Here is a 20,000-nt window from a genome sequence, read left to right on the forward strand (position 1 = left end):
ACTAATCGAAAACATGCAAGCTTTCAGTTGCCTGGCAACAGGTACGACCCTAAATATCTGACGGAAACAAGCTTACAGTACGTCCTTGATCGCCATCGCTGCCATCATTACCAGGACCTCCTTGTTCACCCTACATAAAGACACAAACACACAAACAACAACAATTTATTTGTACACCTTAAGTAAACAAGGTTATAAATATTTTAAAGAGAAAAGCCGATAGCTGAGTCAAGAGCCTATTAAAATGGTGATACATTTGTAAATCAGAAAGTACACATCAATGAAAATAAATCAAATACTACCTAATCTTATAGATAAACATGCAAATAAGGTAGCAAACAAATGAAAAAACTTCAGATGCGTAAATAAATAATTACAGGAAGGTAGTAAGAAAAGCAGAAAAAGTAATGAAGGCTTAAGACCTTCAATGATTTTGTTTTCGAGAACACAATCTTAAGTCTTACGCGTAATTGTCAGATTCAAGGCCGATAATCTGGGAGGAAATACATATGTGCATTTGCCAATTGGGCATCCGCCAATTTTTTCGCAGTATAGTAGAATTCTGGCAACGTGATTACCAGTACCAACAAAAAGATCTTTCAGCCTTCTAAAACTCCAAACCTTTTCTCCAGTCGGTCCAGATGGACCACGTCTTCCAGGAAGTCCACGCAGACCCTTGAAACAAAAGCAAAACAATTCTTACACGCACCGGAAAATTTAAAGAGAGGAAGGCCTTTCAATAATATTACCATTCAGGTCTCCAATGCATATATCGATCAAAATGCACGTAGTTCAATGCTGCGTCTATTTTACCATTGCTTGTAAACGTCCTAAATATTTCATGACGGCCAACGGAACCCCAAAACAAGTCAATACTAATCATCGCAGTTGTTAATTAACGTTACTTGAGCAGTAACGTAACCCTTGTCATTAGGTGAGTTCATAACCCACCTAATGACCAGCTCCAAGATGGCTCCGCTGGTAGAGCACAACACCGGGTTTCCTTGGTTAACTTTCGTCATAGAATCTATCTCATACAGAAAGAAATGGGCATTTTTTTTACCTCCGGTCCCTGATCTCCTTTAGGTCCACGAGGTCCCAATGGACCAATGCTACCCTAAAAATGAACAAACACAGAACTCAGCCAAACCCCTTTGCTTTGTCAGACTTATCTAGACGATTCAGTTGCCAGGAGAAAGCATGGTGCTTTGGGACATAGCATCCATGTGAGACGAAAGACTTCACAGCTGGAAAATTTAAGGTGGCTCTGAATCCGCACTTGATTATTTTTTAACTTCGCAGGGAGTTTCATGCTAGCCTACTGTTCACACGACCGCAGTAAAAGAAGGAAGGGGGGGGGGGGGGGGGGCAACGAGTTCCCTTTCTTGATTTAAGCGTTTTAAAATGCTACTACGATGAAAAATTCAGCTCTCGTTTTTCTTCACAAGTATTGCGCTGATAGCTCATTAGGCGGAATTTTTTTGTAGTAATTTAAAGAGGAAGACTATTTATTTTAACTCCAGTTTTTTTTATTTAACGGTCCGGCATTAGTTGGTGCGGTTCTGACTGATAAATTGACTAGGGGGCCGTTTTCTGGAAGGTCCGGAAAAGTTTTCGCACCTGAAACGCCGTAGCAAAATCTCAAACATTTCGTGTCTTTCATATCTGTTTTATGCGCATTCATACCAGAAGTTTTAGGCGTATACACCCCTCGTCTTTGAATACCGATCAAGTAATTTACATTTTATTGTTCACAACAACTAACGCAAAGTATCATTACAGTATTTGCATGCGAGTATCAGTTTGAAGGTGACAGTTTTCCTTGCGGTTGGCTGCAAGGAAAACTGATAAAAGAGGAATTCGACGTATGCGCCGGTTGACCCACCACAGAGACGTGAATTTTTACACAGACAATGCTTAGGTTGCGTTTAATGAGCTGCGGAAGAAACTGGACACGCTTCGCTTATCCTCTTGCCTAAAAATACTGCCTTTTTTGATTCTTATATTGTAACAAGGTGACCGTTTAATAGAGGTGATTTACAATAAAATTAGTCATTTGGGAAATCCAAACGGTGACCGCGTCCGCTTAATAGAGGTGACCTTTTAATAGAGGTAAAATTTACAGTAAATATGAGAAGCAAATTCCGGGAAATTGATAAGTTACGGCTTAATAGAGGGTGACCGCTTAATAAAGGACCGCTTTTAATGGAGGTTTGACCGTAGCTTAAAAGTGCAGCGTGTGAATGCAGCTTAATTAGTGTGCAACACGAGAGTTTTTGGCTTTCAGATTGTCAAATTCGTGTTCTGCATACTATTTAAGCCGCATTCACACACTGCATTTTAAGCTAGTGAGTAAATGACGTCACTTTCTCCTCGATCCAGATCACTGAAAGCTTACCAGGCGGAACCGCACCAACTAATGGCGGAGAGTTAACTAAAACAAGTGGACTTAAATTAAATAGTCTTCCTCTCGAAATTACTACAAAAAATACCGCCTATTGAGCAATCAACGCAAGAGCTTTCGAAATGTGAAAAAAAAAAACGAGAGCAGACTTTTTCATCGTAGTAGCACTCTAAATATAGGGTGTTACTGGAGGTCGTTTCTGTTGCTATACTGACCTTTCATGTCACATTAACGAGATCAGAAAATATCATGTTTGCAATAAGCGGTGTTTCCTATGGTACCATAACATTGCCGCTACGTAAAATGAGTCAAATTGTTGACACTGATTTGAGCTACTATAATTACTGGAATGAGGGGAAAATTGGTTCAATCATACTAACCGTTCTTCCATCTGTGCCTGGAACGCCAGCCAATCCGTCACGGCCTGGCAAACCCTTAAAAGGAAAAAGCAATCAATTAACTTCTAGGCATATACCTGAACTTCATTTCAATTCGATATTGACTTCTAGTGGCAATTTTGAATTTCTTAATCCTTCTAATGTAAGAAAAAGATTTCGCTTTTGTTTCGGGGTTCAATCGAACTTCTTTGTGGTCTTCTGTGATGTTCATATCCTCGGCATCGTGGCAAAAAAGGATCCCGGCCCGTTTTTTAAGCTTCATGCTTTTCAAACAGAACCTCACTTCCAAAGGCATCAGCGTTCATCATAATTCTTGGTTCAACTTGATAGTCAAGGAAATCTGATAGGACACCTTTTTGCTTTCATACAATAAATCCTCTTAAAAGTCCCACCCCCCACCCCCTAATTCTCCACCACTTGTAATCGTGCTCGCGGAGGGGGTTAGCTAAAGAACTCAGGCGAGATTAATGAAACAACTATATTTAGAACTGCGACGAGAATGACCGCATTTTTGACACACAAGATGGACACGAACCCACCAATCCGCGTTTTTCTCGTCACCAGACCTCCAAGTACTATAATTCCACTGTATAATCGGCTCCCAGTTTCGGAGGAAGAAAGTTATTGAGTCCCCTCTCTCATATTCTTCATAACCAAATCAATAAATGACACACTGTATTAATTAATCACGACAGTAAGACTTCATATGAACTGGTCCGGTATGGTTTATTCACGCGCTGGAAGTTCGGATTTGCTTCCCGCAAGTGGATAAAATTGTTGCAAATAACTTGTAGAATGCGTATAACATCACTCGAATATCCATATCAGACAGTCGTTTCCCTGGTACAAAACACGTAGTAGGGAACCGTAACTCGATCCAGTCTAGTTCTTTCTTTTTTTGGCTACTGGTTTATCATTTATTATTATTTTCAAGGTTAGTTTTTCTCATTTGCATTACAATATAATCTAGCATGTACGTGAGGCAATTTCGGGCTATTTTGTTGTTTTAACCCGAAATTACCTCGCATCCACGTTAGATTACATTGTAATGCAAATGAGAAAAACTAACCGTGAAAAGGGCTATTTTCAGGAGGTATTCAAAGCCAAAGTTAGATGTACTTACTGGTCGTCCTGGTAAGCCTGGTAGGCCTGCTGATCCACCCGTTCCACGAGAGCCCTATAACAAATGATACACAGACACCAGTGATATGAAGTGAAAGGAAAAAATGCAACAGCAGGAAACTCTTTTTATTGAACGTCTAATTTTGAGAACTGAGCCTGCACGTTGGTTTTCATTTTTGGCGATATGAGCCTGAAGGGATGCATTCTAAAGCCGTTCTTAATGTTGTGTGGCATACCAAGTTCGACTACAAACTGAGTTGGTCGTCAGTGTTTCATGCAATAAGAAAACCACATCTTTAATGTTAAAAAGCGTCCCTAAGTATTTCAGTTAATTGTCCTTTCAGACTACAGTTCTATTTATCTCTTACCTTTATTTATACTACTCAAAAGAACAAAAAAAAAAAAAAAAGAATGAAGACTTCCTTAAACACGAAGACGCAATATATCTTACGAAATTGAATCCCTGTAAAGGTTTGACCATAGCATTCCAAAACAAATTCCAATATTACTGTTAACTCTTCACTATGATGAAAAAAATGTTAATGAGATTTTTCCATATCATCTGCATCTGGTAGAGTAAATTTGGCAACTTATTACTTGGAGTGAGAATTTCAATAACAAAAGACATTTTTAAACATGAACACGCACTATAAAAAGGATTGGTGCGTTAGGCACATGCAAATAGGGACCTTAAGATCTACGACGGCGACGTCGACCAAAACGTCACCTCAAAATTGAACTTCGCTCTAGTAAAAGTCTTTCGCGATTATTCCATCTCGTTCACTTCGTACAATGTGGGCGAAGTATCCTAAAAATAAATTGGTACGAGCGGTTTCAGATTGAAAATAGAGAATGAAAGATTCTCTGTTGCAGGCTCGCGTTGTCGTCAAAACCTAAAATTTAGTGATTTCACCTCGTCGTCACGCAGAGAACCGCACAAATATGAGCTAAAATCCGTGCTGCACGTGCAGCACGATTATTTATGCTCTTTTAACCAATGATATCATTGTTTTGTGGCGTTTTTGTCGACGTCGTCGTCGTAGATCTTAAGCTCCCTAATGATTTATTAATCAACCGTGAACGCAACCGAGCTCTGTTATAATTTATTCAAATGTTATCTGTCGTTCCTCTTTTAAATTCCAAGCCCCTCTTTCTCGCGCTAGAAATATCTCTTAGGACTTCCGTCTCCGTATTGCTTTCGTTGATCACCATCTGGGATATGTAATCAGTCGTGCTTGAATGAATTCAAACAAAAGTAGAGTTTGAAGCGCCCCCTTTTATAGTGCGTCTTCGTGTTTTAGTGAATCTCAGCCTCGTCAGCCTGCGTATGTTCTCAGTTTGTTCTTAACATTGTGGTACATCTCAGCCTGAACGTTTTCTTACATCTAGTAGAGAGTGGATTGTGTACGTCCAACGCCGAGACTATACCTTCTGAAAGATATTTTTTAATCTTACCTTAACGCCTGGTAGGCCTGGCTGTCCGGCAAGCCCTGACAATCCAACCGACCCCTTTTAAAGAACAAAGCGATGAGCAAATTGCAAAAGTATAAGACAAAATTACTAAATGCTGATTGGCTGAGACAGAGGGTATTTTTCATTAATTTTGGTAATTGCTCCGAGGAAAATTACTTTCATTATTTTCAGGTAGTAAAGGTGTTTTTAGCAAGGCTGGTTTCAATGCTTTGGCGTTGTTGTACAAAAATAACATTTCCTTTAGCTGATCCGTGAGTTTGCAGTTCGTTGACGCTAAATGAACACTAATGGTTCCCTACGAAATTGCGCGCCAGCGTGCGTTTTTGACCTTCTTAACGACGGTGCCTACTACTGTTATTGTGCATACGTTCTGCGCATCTCGAGATACTCGAGTTTCCTATCGGTGATGCTCACTAATACAGGGATATTTTTGCGCGGTTTAAAACTATCCGGAGAAAGTAGATCTTAGTAAGTGGTCTTGGTACAAAAAAAGAAAACTGGGGGTAACCATGCATTTTTGAGGGATCATTTAGCTTCAATTTGAGAAAGAACGCCATACATTGCTTTGTATTTTAAAGCTTTTTACAAATATTATTCATAAATTATCTTGGAAAAATGCGTGGTTACCCCCAATTTTCTTTTTGGATTTCAATGACACTTGTCAAGATCTACATTTCCTGCATAATCATAAACCGGGGCAAAAATACCTTTGAATTAGTAGGCACCGTCTTTAATAAAACAAAAATTTGCATGCGCGACTCGGTCAATTTCTGCAACTTCTGAAAATATGCGTGATACCAGAAGGCCATGACTAAGAGTGAACAACAGTCCTATATTCCTATCACGGCGTTTTCACAGACCGATTTATTCTTAGATTGAAATTCCCGCGAATGAGACTCTCGCACGAGCCCGATGGCCACTCTTGACCTAGTCTAGATGAACGGGTTACTTTCTAAAGAGTTGTTTTCTAAAGAGTTGTTTCTTTCTAAAGAGTTGTTTCAATCTCCCACCGACGCAGTACCACAGTTTCTTTAGAAACTAAAATTCTGTAGTCTAAAAATAGATCGGTCTGTGCAAATGCGGTGACATTTACACGTTTAGTATGAGAGTTGTTAGTCCCTAGTCATGAACACCTGGTGATAGAAATAAAAAATTGGTTTTATCAACGGAGTTGATAATGTAAATTGGCCACCGTACAGAGATTCTGAAAGCTGACGTTTCGAGCGTTAGCCCTTCGTTAGAGTGAATCCTGGTGATAGAAAGATTGTCTTAGTTAAGTGAAGTCAGGAATAAAAGACCTGGGACCCGTTTCTCGAAAGTCCCGCGAAACTTCGGGTGTCACAATTCCTTTTGTATCTCAAGAACGGAGAGGATTTAAGTCGTCAAACTTCACAGACATATTTCTCTTAGTTAGCTTGACAACATGTTAAAAGGTCGCCTTTCCAAAACAAGCGGTTGGCAGTTTCACAAATGGCTTTTCGGGCCCGAAAAGTTTTCGGGACTTCCGAGAAACGTGCCCCTGGGGCCGGTTGCTCGAAGCCTGGTCATCGCTAACCGTTGGTTAGAAGGTATCAAAACCTATAGGTTTGCATGGTATTTAACGCTGGTTAGCACTACCCATGCTTCGAGCAAACGGGGCCAGAACGCTATACTGTAAGCACGACTGGAAAATAAGTCAATTCGCGTGTGCGCGTTAGTGCGAACGTGCGCATGTGCGTTATACTCACAGGTGGGCCTTGAACTCCGGGTCGGCCAGGTGTTCCAGCAGCACCCCTATTACCCTAAAAGAAAGAAGGGGGTTAAAAAATTACACGACACATTGATCGCATGTAACACCGAGTTAGTAAACATGGCTGCCAGGGGTAGGAGTGGAGAGATCTTTAACAGCAATTGCTTTTGCAATTACGCGAATGAAAAAGCTACCGCACGACATAACTGACGTTTGTAATTAATGAAGTCACAGAAATTGACAGCCCTTGTGGAGGCAGAGCAAATTTTTGCAAAGGACACCCGCCAAAAACAGCACATGTACAGGATTCACCAACCTCAACCGAAAACTTTGGCATGTCACAGTCGCATTTTAGAAAAGTGGGGACCTCATGCTATTGTGAGGAGACACCACACGTAGGTAAAGTCTGCTTACGAGCCAAGTGGCCCATTAGGCCGGTGCTTATCCCAGTTTCTGTAGCATGAAGCGACTAGGAGTATTTCTACTCCCCCCTGGATGGGATGCTAGTCCAACGCAGGGCTACCTCCAGCATTAAATTCGCCGGTACCCGTTTATACACCAGGGAGCTCCGCTTGGCTTGGCAAAATCTATGTGATTATCCTTGTTGCTTCAAAACGCCAGACATACCGTTTTAAATAATCACTCCACGAATTCGTTTTCCGGAATAGCGTCAACTGAACGCACCCTTAATCTCGCTTTTCACATAGTAATCCTGTAGCTATTCCAGTCTGCTACTTTCATTGGTCCTAATAACCACTGGTTTCTTTTGTTATCAGGATTAGGTGCGTTCTTTCCGTCGCATCATCTATTGTTTCGTTTTCCAGTCCCAGAACTATTTACAAGGAGTCAGCCGGTACCAATTCCCTGGGCTGCCGTGTTTTGTCACCACCCAACGCTGCATCCCACAACTTTTGCATGACGACGCGTTCGAGGTTACCTAGGAACTTGCACGTAAACCCGTCACGCACCAACACTGATCAAAAGAAATTTCCACTTACCGCCATTCCAGAAGTTCCAGGAAAGCCTTTCTCACCGACTAAACCTATAACGCCCTAAAAACCGAGAAATAAACGCATAAAATACTGACCAACACAAAGCAGTCTCAACTCAGTTCCCTTTTAAAAACATGCAAGGTACCTGCGAAATGTTACCACAAAAGAAGCATCTAAACATGATGTATCTAACTGACATCTTTACAAACTGCCTTACGTCGGTTTGTATTCATGTTATACTAGAAAGAAAATTTCATCTATTATCAGCAAGTATTGTAAGGATTTTTCTCTCCATTCAAACTGTGCAACATTTTTAGTCCAAAGGATTTCATTCCGGATTATCTCAAATCACGTGTTGTGTACAAATTTACTTTTGTGGACTGTGGTGCTCGCTACGTCTGTGAAAGCAACATGCATTTCTACACACGTGTAAATGAGCACCTTTTCCGGGATAAAAATTCTCACATTTTCAAGCATCTACGTTTTTCTAAAAAATGTCAGGATAATAGCCCATTTCCGAGTAGCTGCATGCCTCAGTTTCAAAGCGAGTCCTGGTGCACAACCATTCAAATGGAAATGAGTTGCGTATTCTTATACAAATCAAACTCATTTCCCTTACAATAGTTGAGCACCAAGACTCACTTCGAAACCGAGACAAACAGCAACTCGGAAATGGCCTATTGTGATGTTTCTTGCTCGATGTAATAATTTTTTGTGAGTAAATTTCTCGCATTTGCATTCCTTTCTGATGACGCGTTCTGTGCTCTGCCCGAAGTAAAAGCACAAGTTGATAATGTCAGTTTAGCATTACAATTTTAAACTTTTACCGTTACGTCAGTTGTGTTTTCTATAATATTGTTGGTTAGCTTGAATTTTACCTACTTGTAGCGAACATTTAATGTACAAAGAATCATGGTATTGATAGTTGGATAAATATATACGGATTATCTTGTAAAAATTTTAATGTTACACTCACTATGGCTGATAATGATGTTTTAAACATCGAAACATGATCCTTAAAACCTAAAAAGTGTGGTTGTATTTTTAAAAATATTAGTAGCACTTGTGCTATCAAGACCATTTGGAAAAATTAGTATCCTTATAGACCTTATTCATAAGTGGCGGTCAATTTATAATTCTTTTGTCGAAGTGCAAATTAGCCTACCAAGCCTCCATACCATACAGTGAATTGAAAAGAATTCTTGCTTCAAAATGAGGCTTGGTAGGCTAATTTGCACGTGGACAAAAGAATTATAAATGTCACCGCCATTTATGAATAAGGTCTATAGACCTTATTCCAAAATGGCCGCCATTTTAGTATTCTTTTGTTTCGATGCAAATTGGCCCTTATTGTCTCGCTTTCAAACGTAAAATTCAAAAGAATATTTAACCTTAAACGAGGCCACAAGGGCAAATTTGCATGGACACAAAAGAATACTAAGATGACGGCCATTTTGGAATAAGGTGTACTACTAACTGCAATATTACTTCCCTTTTCATTAACCTTACTATTATCAATGTCATCACTTACCAAGTCTCCAGGTTCTCCTTTTGAACCTAATACACCTGCCTCTCCCTTGCTTCCCTGAATAAACAAAACATACCAACGGCTAATGAATACAGATTGTTACGCTTAGCGATTGGTTTAAAAATCGCGCCAGTTTATCGGCCAATGACAAGTAAAAACCGAAACTAGTCGCGACTTGCAAGCGTGGTTTTCCCGCGCTTTGAGCAAGTTACACCGAATGGCTTCGAATTTGGATTGGTTCATTGCGCTGTTTGCATCTGCTGTGATTGGTCGAAGTAATTACTTTGGTATTTCTTTTACGACACTCAATTGAAAACCGCTCTAACAGAATGTCACAAGACGAGTTGGGATAAAGCAGGAACCAAAGTAACCAATAAAGGCTGCAAAATTCAAGCGAAAATAATGTGTCATGTCGGATGGTTCCCACCTTTTCGCCTGGGTTTCCTTTTTCTCCAACCATTCCTTGCTCTCCGGCCGGCCCCTAAAACGCAAGCGAAGATTAAGTGCGTGCGTATTACAACAACAGGGATGAAACAAAGTTACAGAGGGAAGACGCAGATTTTATAAAACCCCGCGAAAAATTGACGATTTTACGTCCCGACGTGCTGCTGACCACTGATCGCGGCTCAGATTTCTCCAAAATGGCGGAATTCTATTTCCACTCACGGTCGTCTTTAGGTTAATATATTTAAGTTGAATGAAACGAACTGGGAATAAATGGTATCAAATATTGAAACATGGGACAGAGGCCAAACATACAAAATAACTTCAATTTTACCCCGGAGTTCCCTTTTAAAATGAGAAAATTTGATTAAAACAACCATTTGTTCTACAAACCATGGCTCCAGGCATGCCTGGACGTCCTATCGATCCTATAGCCCCACGGCTTCCCTAAATGAAAAAAATCAAAACACCATTGCAGTCACTTAAAATTTTACATTTAAAATTGAACTTTTTGTTTCACAAGTTTTCACACCATTGAATGGCTTAAATTATCATAATGGTAAAATACTTGTGTTCACGCGATTCTTATACTAATACTTGACGACCTTTGAAAGCCACAAATAACATAAGTTTAACACAGCAGATAAATAGATAACTGAAGCTATCACTATTACCGCTCGAGAGCTGAATTAGAGAAGACTTCACAAATGAATTGCAAATAATCCTGATTACAAATTATACAGATTTGTACAGAGCCAAACAAATGTAGTTTTAATCTAAGGGCGCTTTCCTTTTGTCAGAACTGACCGGCCAGACCCGTCAGTTTGCAAAGAGAATGCAACAATTTTTTTCGCATTCTTCTGGAATGTAAAGTTGGTTTTCACTCACGTGATCAACAGCCAAAACAAAGGAAAACGTTTGCATAATAATAGAGTTCATTTCCCGGAGTGTTTGGTCGGGGCACCAACATGGCTGCTGTTTCTTTGTTTAGGGGCACCAACATGGTGGCCGTGACGTCATGAGAATATCCTCGAACTGTGCTAAGTTGAAGGCGTTGTAGAGATAGTCCTTAACAGGCCCTTTTTCGATATATTAAAATTCAGCTTGAAAGAGACGTTTAGAGGACAGAGACAAAGGAAAGTGGATAACATGCAAGTATTTTTCACATCCATTCCAACGTGTTTCTGTTGTTTTTGTCCTCGCTGCCTCACTATCAATCTGAATATTTGATATTTCGAAAATGGCCTATTCCAAATGCCCAGTCTGGCCGGTCAATTCTGTCGAATAGAGAGCGTCCTAAGAAACAGTCGAAGATATTACGTTCCTACTTGTAAACCGAACAGACTAAAGAATAACGTTTTCTACAATATTTATATATATCAGAGGTTTCTTACTTGATGCTTTTCACGGATCACTTTTTTACTATAGTATTATTAATGCAATAACATGGGTGACAAATTACTCCTTAATTTTGGCACGAAATTTCAGCGTTAATTTATAATTTCAAATGTGAAATTACATTGTTGCCATGGCAACTTTTCATATAGTGCTAAAATGGCGTCCAGGTCTGAAGATTAAGGAGTAATTTGTCACCATGTTTTTAATAGCAAATCAAATGGTATACCGGTGAAATTAGGGAATAATTTCACTTGCGTTTTGTCCAAAATCAAGTAATTTCCCTCGCCTAAAGGCTCGGGAAATTATTTGAATTTGGACAAAACGCGCGTGAAATTAGGGAATAATTTCACGCGTCACCATTTGATTACCCATACATATCTTGTTTTTATTTATCTTTCGAAGAGGCCGTGTCTCGACTGAAATTTAACCAAAGTGAACGATCGGGAACTGGCTTCCGAATCGCGCAAAACGTAAAAATTAAGGCATTGAAGGAAGTTTGGAATGATCAGCAAATACAGCACGTGATGAACTGCAAAATTCGGTTGAATTTATGATGTCATCACTTGTCTAATTTGCATATTCTACAAACGTGAATACCTCTGGAACAAAAAGAGATATTTGAAAATAGTAAACAGCATTCTTCTTCTCGTACAGACTACGTGTTTAGGTCTTAAAATTGCTTCGATAAAGGAAAGATGCGAATTTCGTCATAGTAGCACTTTAAAAATAACTTCTGGGTTAACTATAAGTTCCGTAGCGAGAAGGGGCGAGTAATAGACCATTTTACAGTTGTTTCCTTAGTGACCTAGCCTATGAATGGCTGCGAGGCTTTCGGTGACCTTGTATTGATACAGACCTCACTTCTGTTATCATGTAAATTGTGTTGTTGTAATTCTAATTAGTCTACATTAACATAAGAAAAGCACAAAGGTTCGTATCAAAGCAGGGTCACCGGCAGCCTCGCTTCCATTCTTAGGCCAGGTAACCTGGCTACAACTGTAAAATGGTCTACTGGAAAAAGAACACAAAATCAACTGGACTGCCGTGACAACGCCCCTTTTGAGCGTTCCAACCCGAATCCGATCCCCTCCGAATCCTCCTCCTGTCTATGGAATGTTCCCGCACAAAACAAGTTCCACGATTATCTAAAATCCAAGCAGAGGGAGACGGTAACAATTGGCAAACGATTGTTAATAATTATCAATAATTCTTACTATTGTGCCTCGCTCGCCCCGTTTTCCTGGCACCCCTGGTGATCCATCGGTACCCTACAAAGTAAAATGAGTTTTTATTAAACGAATGATTAAGTGTTTCCGAGCGATGTCTCGAAAGAAACGGAAAGAAGGTCCGAATATTCCAGCTTTTTAAGCTAAAAGTTCAACTCACACAAATATTTATATGTCACAAAAACAAAAGGAAAGAGTATTTTACTATGAAATGCAAACAAATTTTACTTTTTGTAACATCACGAAGTGACCGTGCTATTCACATTTCCAGACTTGCGTGTGGGTGTCTACTAAGTCCCCGAGGAGGGTACTTGGGTCAATTTTCGCCGGGAATCAGTGTGCCCCTGGCCAACCATATACCCCATCATGCAATTTTAGCGACCCCAACTTAGTCACTTCCTGTTTAATTGTATTTCAAAACGGAATGTAATGCGACAAGTAAAAATTGAATAAACAGCGCTACAGTTGTTTCTGTAACAACATTTTTGTAACGAGATTCTTTTCATTTTTAAATCCCACTAGCCAGAATTTTCTCAACCCCCAAAATCCCGACAATTTGCGACCGAATCGTGTAACTTACTCTGTTGAAAATGCAACCCCGTTTTATAAATAATTAGGATAGTACACACACTCTCATTGGTCAATAGCTGTGTTTAGATGAGAGTATGGAAACACGGCTGTGATATCACATGAATTTAGATTGGAGAACTCGGGGAAGTTGGGAGAATTCTCGACAGTTATGCAAACCCGACGTCGGGTTTGCATAACTGTCTCGAATTCCCCCAACTCCCCCTCGTGTTTAGATGAGGCTATGGAAACACGGAAAATGTCCTCCGCTTAAATAGTCAATCCATATATATATATATGATATATACATGTATATATGATGTGGAGAATGATGTAAAATTAATGATGATGACGATGATGGTAATGCAATGACAATGATAATAGAGACCTTTAGATTCTAGGGAGCGAGTACGAGTTTTGACTGCCCGTTTTTAGCGAAAATACCTGGAAAATTTATAGCCCGTAAGATTAATCTTACTCTTTGGTAGCAGTATAGGTTGCTCAGTTATTCTTATTGCTGGTAACTGAGCCTTTTTGCTGATCGAAAAATGCCGAAACTGCTACCGTGTTGTTGGCTTGTTTTGACACGACGACATTTTTGCAAAACTTCGTACTAAATGTCGACGGCATCACGTTTTTCCCGCCAAGATGACGCTGGTTTGCGCACGCTCACTGTTGTTCTATGAGAAAATCTCGTACTCGTGGTCGTTCTCGAACTAGAATCTAAAGCTCCCTAATGACGATGACAGCGACGACGAAGATGACACGATGACGATGCTGATGCTAAGAACGACGATGATGAAGGATGTTAGCGGTGCCTGTCGTGTTGGTGGCGGTAAGGAGAATTGCGAGCTTAAGCAAGTACGAAGACGACCACGGCTACGGGAAGGCCACAAAACAATAGGTTTAATGAAAAAACGCCCTGCACGAGCGTTTTACATTCTGATACATTTCTTTGCCGCTCTCGTCCCTAACGAAGTGAAATGATCAAATTTGAGGTTTTGTGAAGGATGCGAGCAGCTGACAATGAACTTTTAATTTTCTCTCCAAACATCCTCGCCGTTCATACCAATTTTATTTTTCAGGAATGTTTATACACAATTTCCATGTCGAAAGACTTGGAATAACCATGAAATTGTTGCAATAACGGAAGATAATATTTTAAGGTAATGTTCTCGTAGCTGTCGTCGTCCCCTGTAGAGGTTTTGCACGGCCGCCATGTTGCATGGCAGGAACAATAGATTCTTTTTCCTATGGGTACGAATGTTCTTTCTCAGTAATGCAAAACATGTTCATTGGTTCTGTCATGCAACATAGCTGCCGTGCAAAACCTCTATTAGGGAGCTTTAGCAACGAAAAAAGTTTGCATAGTTAGCAAACAAAAGCAATAGCTTTGCACGCTCTGCACGTGCATTTTTCATTTTTGTCTATTTCTTTGCCGTCGTCAGCGATGTTGCGCGTTTTACATCCCACACACAACCTGTCTCGCAACTAAAACAATCCGTTGATTTTGTTGCAGAAAGTAGAACAGAACTCTCCTTTCTGCAGCACGCTGCAACAACTTGCAACACATTTTTTTTCTTTCGAGACAAATTGTGCGTGGGATGTAAAACGCGCAACATCGCCTTTCGACTTGTTTCGCAGCGACACAAGTTGGACGTTTTTGTTGCTCATATTTAGGGAGATTACGCAAGGACGACGACGACGACGACGACGACGACGGCTACGAGAACGCCACAAAACAATCGGTTTAATGAACAAAAAACAAAAGCTCTGCACGCCCTGCACGTGTGTTTTGCATTTTGGTACATTTCGTTGCCGTTCTCGTCCTGAACAACGACGTGAATTGACCAAAGCTGAGGATATGTAGAGGACGTGAGAGACTGACGGAACATTTTAATTTTTTTCTCAAACAATCACAACGTTGTTGCCAATTTAATTCCTGTAATGTTGATACACACTTTCCATTCCGAACGACTTGGGGTTATAACGAAATTATTACAATAACGGGAAATACTATTTTTGGACTATGTTCTCCTTGGCGACGTCGTCGTCTTCGCGTAAGCTCCCTATTTATCGTGGCTTTAGGGAGAAGGTCAGCGCTCAAAGTGCCCCTGTGATAAAAAAAATCACTTCCTTTTATCCCTCAGATTTTAAAAGTGTGGTTGCTTAACACGTGACTGGCAGAATTTTGAGCTTTGATTTTTATCCAAAGGCCGTTTACTTTAAGTGAACGGTCCGCCATTACTTGCGTTCAAAACTGAGCGATTGGACCTCAGAGGGTTGAATACAAGGAAAAGTGACGTCAAAGGCTCACTACCTTAAAACTTCAGGGTGTAAATGCAGCTTATTATAGAGGCAAAACGCCAGTTTTAAGGGTCTGAAAGCCCAAAACTCCCGTGCTGCATATTAATTCAGCCGCGTACACACTCATTGCATTCTTAAAGTGATGAGCCTTTGACGTCATTTTCTCCTCGATCCAGCTCTCTCAAGAACTTAAAGTTAGTAATGGCGGACCATTTAATAGGAAAATTCCAGTTAAAATAAACAGGTGTCTTTTTGCAATCAAGGCTTAAAACTTTGGTCGCTTAGTGTTTAGTCAACATGGTTTCGAATTCCAAAGAAAAACAAGAATTGATTTTTTGATCACAGGGTCACTTCAAGAATAAGTCTTCCCACCTAAATTGAGCGCCGTTCATACAAGTTTCGTTTTTGAGGGTTTGCCACAACTTTGTCACGTTAAAATGTTTGGAATAGTAACATTTAACGACAACGTTCTCGATGCCGTTGCCGTCGTCGTCGCTAAAGCTCTCTAATTTAACAATGATGATGTTAAGGACAAGAAAAAGAATAAAGGAGACGACTATTATGTCTTTAAAAGAAGTTGACCACTTTGCACCCATCATCGTTATGGTGGCATCGTTTGTTTACGGCAGAAAAAAAAAGAGAGTGTTCTTAATTAACAAGGCAAGAGGAAGAGAATCAGGGTGAAAAAGCAAAGTAAAAATAAAAATCACTAGAGTTTACAGCATGAAACTGCTTTTGCAAATTGCTTCACAAGGCTCTTATTATCTACACCAGCATTTTTGCACCCATGATCATTGTGCATAGTTTCTTCATTACCTTGTTTCCAGATAATCCAGGGTCTCCAACAGACCCTGGCGCACCGTCACCACCCTGAGGAAAATCAACAAATAGGATTTTTACTGACTTTCAAATGAGCCGTTGCATGTGTATTCTTTACGCCATCTTCCAATAAGAATGTACTTGCGGGTTGTTTTACAGCGAAGCCTTTTTACGCAGAAGATGAGTTTTTCGTTTTGAGATTCGATTATTGTAGGATCTTGGTGGTAAATTACAGTTTTGTCAATAAACTGCTGTCTGGTTAAAGTGCACCATAAACTCAAATACTTTTCGTCTGCAATATTAACCCTTTCACCGCCAAAATTGCAAATTGACACTTATTGATTTTACTCTCTCTAACGCCAGACGATTTTACTCGTCAATGGGGATGCCCTCGGCTGTGAAAGGGTTAATCTCCCCACCAAAGCCAAACATGTTTTACCAATCATACCTCGAAAATTGCATTTTTTTATCTGTAGGGGAAGACACGCAAAGTTGTAAAAACTAACAGTACATGTAATTTACCTTATGATTACGTCTGACTAGCTGATTTCACCACCAAGCCTCGACTTGTAACTTTTAGCTTGAGCTGAATCCCAATTAACGAACAAACTTGTAAAGAAAACCCACGTGCTAACAGTATTTCATGTCCAGATGATGTGAATAATTTTGTGCAAACGGGGTTTGGTGGGGAATTTTTGAGTTGGGTCATACCTCTTGTTGAACACTATATTTCACTGGCTGTATAGGTAAGTAAAGTCTGCTACGAGCCTAGAAGGCCCATCAGGCCGGCGCTTATCTCCGGTTTCTGTAGCATGAAGCGACTAGGAGTATTTACACTCCCCCCTAGATGGGATGCTAGTCCATCGCAGGGTTACCCCCGGCATTAAATTCGCCGGTACCCATTTATACACCTGGGTGGAGAGAGGCACCGTGAGAGTTAAGTGTCTTGCTCAAGAACACAACACAATGTCCCCGGCCAGGACCCGAACCCGGACCACTCGACCCGGAGTCGAGCGCACTAACCATGAGGCCACCGCGCTGCCGTATAGTGTCGTACCTCCTATTGTTTTCTGTGCGAAATCCATTGTTATCTTTGTTCGTTCTATTGATCTTTTGGCCAATCCTGAAGCCCACTCAACGAGGTAAGACCCGAATTGTTGAGCATGTGCCGTCATCATGCATAAAACCCATTTGGACCCACGACGGTGATGTGAGAGGCATGGATCCAAGTATTCTCGATTTTACGTCACAAACTGTTTCGCAATGCAAAGTTTCTTTGAAAACAGGAATACAAAGAAGTCTGTGACGAAAACTCGAGAATCTCTTCTTTTTCTTTATTTCTTTATTCCAACTGTCCACCATTCGTACATTTTCCATTGATCCTTACCCGAATAGACCCATGCCCATCACATCTCGTTCTTGGGTCCAAATTATTTCTAGTGCTGCCAAGTTTGCGTGGCTTGCTCGACACCGAAAAAGCGAAATTCTATGTAACAATGGTGACTTATGTTATGCTTTGGATGGGAGAGATTTACAACAGGAGTGTTAAATATTTGAGTTTAGGTGAAGTGAAGTGAAAGTGAATCTATTACTCTCTCCCCTCGGGGCTTTTCAGGACTAATTTACAATGCTTTTTGGGGGATTTGAGCCAGACTGCTTGTTACGCAGTTTACAATTATTTTAGGAAGTGAAAGATGCCCCCGTCCAGATAAGGTCAGACCACAACACAAGGGACTACGTCCCCTACTCTTATCGAACAGTGAGTGGGTTCTTTAACGTCCCATACTATTTAATTTCCAACAAAAGCTATGAGACTGTCCACATCCGTGTGTGAGAATTGTTTTTTGGTTAGAAGGCTTTCTTGAGCAATTGAAAATAAAAACGACAATATTTAAGCACTTTCCAGACTTGCTGTGAAATTCTCTCATCAGAATAAAAATAAAAATAAAAAATTAAAATTAAAAACAGCAAGAGATTACGCAGTAATGAGTATCAATACACGCGGAGTACACCCACGAAATAACATCCAATCTCACCGGAGCGCCATCTTTGCCAGCATTCCCAGCAGGTCCAGCGATGCCTTTGCTACCCTATAATCAAGAAAAGTTGCAAAATAATCACTAAGCCATTTTGCAATGAACCTTTATGCAAAGATTATGAGTACAATAGGCCATTTCTGAGTTCACGTCTGCCTCCTCTTCAAAGCGAGTCTAAAAGCGAAGTTTTTGTGATGGTAATTAGTTCTACTTTACATATGAAAGCAAACTAATTATCATAAGAAAAACTTCGCACTTAGTCTCGCTTTGAAGAGGAGGCAGACATGAACTCGGAAATGGCCTATTGTTCGCTTCTCGAACGAGCGCCCACAGTTCGTATCTTGCAGACAACTCTTTATCAACTCTGCGGTTTGTTCAAGTCTTTGAAAATTCTGTGACGTCATAGCACCATATGCTACTTCCAGTGGGGAGCTCAAAGCACGAGAACCACCAAAAGTAACCGGAAGTGCAGTGGGCCGTTTTCCTTTCTAATAGGTTTTGACACTAACACATTTGTATTACTAGATAGCGCGACATTCAATCGAGTGTCGTAAAACCAAAACCAAAGAAATTCCTTCGGCCAATCAAAACCAGTAAACCAATCAAGACTCAAAGTAATTACACGCAGCCGACACAAAGCGCGGAAAATGTGCACGCGCGAGCCACGATTGGTTTTGGTTTCACTTTTGATTGGTTGAAAGAGTGGCGCAAGAACTATGAACCGATCAATGCATGAAGTAATGCAAAACCAAAGCAATTCACTAAGTACTTTCGACACTTAATTGAAAACCGCTCTATCTTTTCCCTATTATGGACGACTAGATTAAAAGTCTGAAGAAGCCACTGCCCCGGCATGTGAAATGTTCACTTCCGGTTTCCGCCCGTAGATCAAGAACGACTCGTGCTTTAGCTCCCTAACGGCCGATTTACACGGTACGACTTTGTCGCATGCGACAACGGCTTACGACAGGCCTACGACATGATTTACGATTGTTGTGTACGTCAGAAAAAATGTCGTAGCATTTTAAAACATGTTTTAAAACGCTGCGACAATCGTACGTCATGTCGTAGGCCTGTCGTGAGCTTGTCGCATGCGACAAAATCGTATCGTGTAAATCGGCCCTAGTGATATGTTTTTGAACTTAATCGAAATAAGTGAAACCACTGCAACGTCCGAAATCACTGAAACCAAGTAAAACCACTGACAGGGAGACAAACGGACCTAGAATGACGAAAATCACCCTCAAAAATCACAAATACTCCTAACCCGCTCCCACGATACCTTAGGAGTCGCGCTATCTTGCCAACAGTGTCTTAATTTCTGATTAATTCATTCAAGCGTCAAGAGTTACACATTTTGCACCGATCTTCTGTCTAAAAAATCAAACAGAAAAAAAAAATGCACTTACTGATGCACCCTTTTCTCCGGTAACTCCAGGTAGGCCAGGAAGACCAGGTAAGCCCTTCATAAAAGCAAAAACCACAACAGATTAGAACAAAGAGAACAGTATAAATTTACTCCTCTCTAGTTAAATGCGCCTTTACAGCGGTTTTCAA

The 20,000-nt window shown here is 40.4% G+C and overlaps 1 protein-coding gene across 1 annotated transcript in view; it reads right to left on the reverse strand.

The window, feature by feature from the left end:
* Nucleotides 1-20,000, reverse strand: part of LOC138040176 (collagen alpha-1(II) chain-like) — a 135,750-nt gene that overhangs the window by 38,524 nt on the left and 77,226 nt on the right. Inside the window, exons 37-51 of the mRNA XM_068885953.1 lie at nt 19,853-19,906; nt 18,444-18,497; nt 16,405-16,458; nt 12,703-12,756; nt 10,484-10,537; nt 10,074-10,127; nt 9,650-9,703; nt 8,125-8,178; nt 7,125-7,178; nt 5,380-5,433; nt 3,926-3,979; nt 2,785-2,838; nt 1,064-1,117; nt 622-675; nt 77-130 (exon numbers count right to left, since the gene is read on the reverse strand). Of these exons, the coding sequence (XP_068742054.1) occupies nt 77-130; nt 622-675; nt 1,064-1,117; nt 2,785-2,838; nt 3,926-3,979; nt 5,380-5,433; nt 7,125-7,178; nt 8,125-8,178; nt 9,650-9,703; nt 10,074-10,127; nt 10,484-10,537; nt 12,703-12,756; nt 16,405-16,458; nt 18,444-18,497; nt 19,853-19,906 (810 nt within the window). The remainder of the gene's footprint in view (nt 1-76; nt 131-621; nt 676-1,063; nt 1,118-2,784; nt 2,839-3,925; nt 3,980-5,379; nt 5,434-7,124; nt 7,179-8,124; nt 8,179-9,649; nt 9,704-10,073; nt 10,128-10,483; nt 10,538-12,702; nt 12,757-16,404; nt 16,459-18,443; nt 18,498-19,852; nt 19,907-20,000) is intronic.

Source organism: Montipora capricornis, chromosome 1, assembly GCF_036669925.1.
Source record: "Montipora capricornis isolate CH-2021 chromosome 1, ASM3666992v2, whole genome shotgun sequence".
Taxonomy (NCBI): Eukaryota; Metazoa; Cnidaria; class Anthozoa; order Scleractinia; family Acroporidae; genus Montipora; species Montipora capricornis.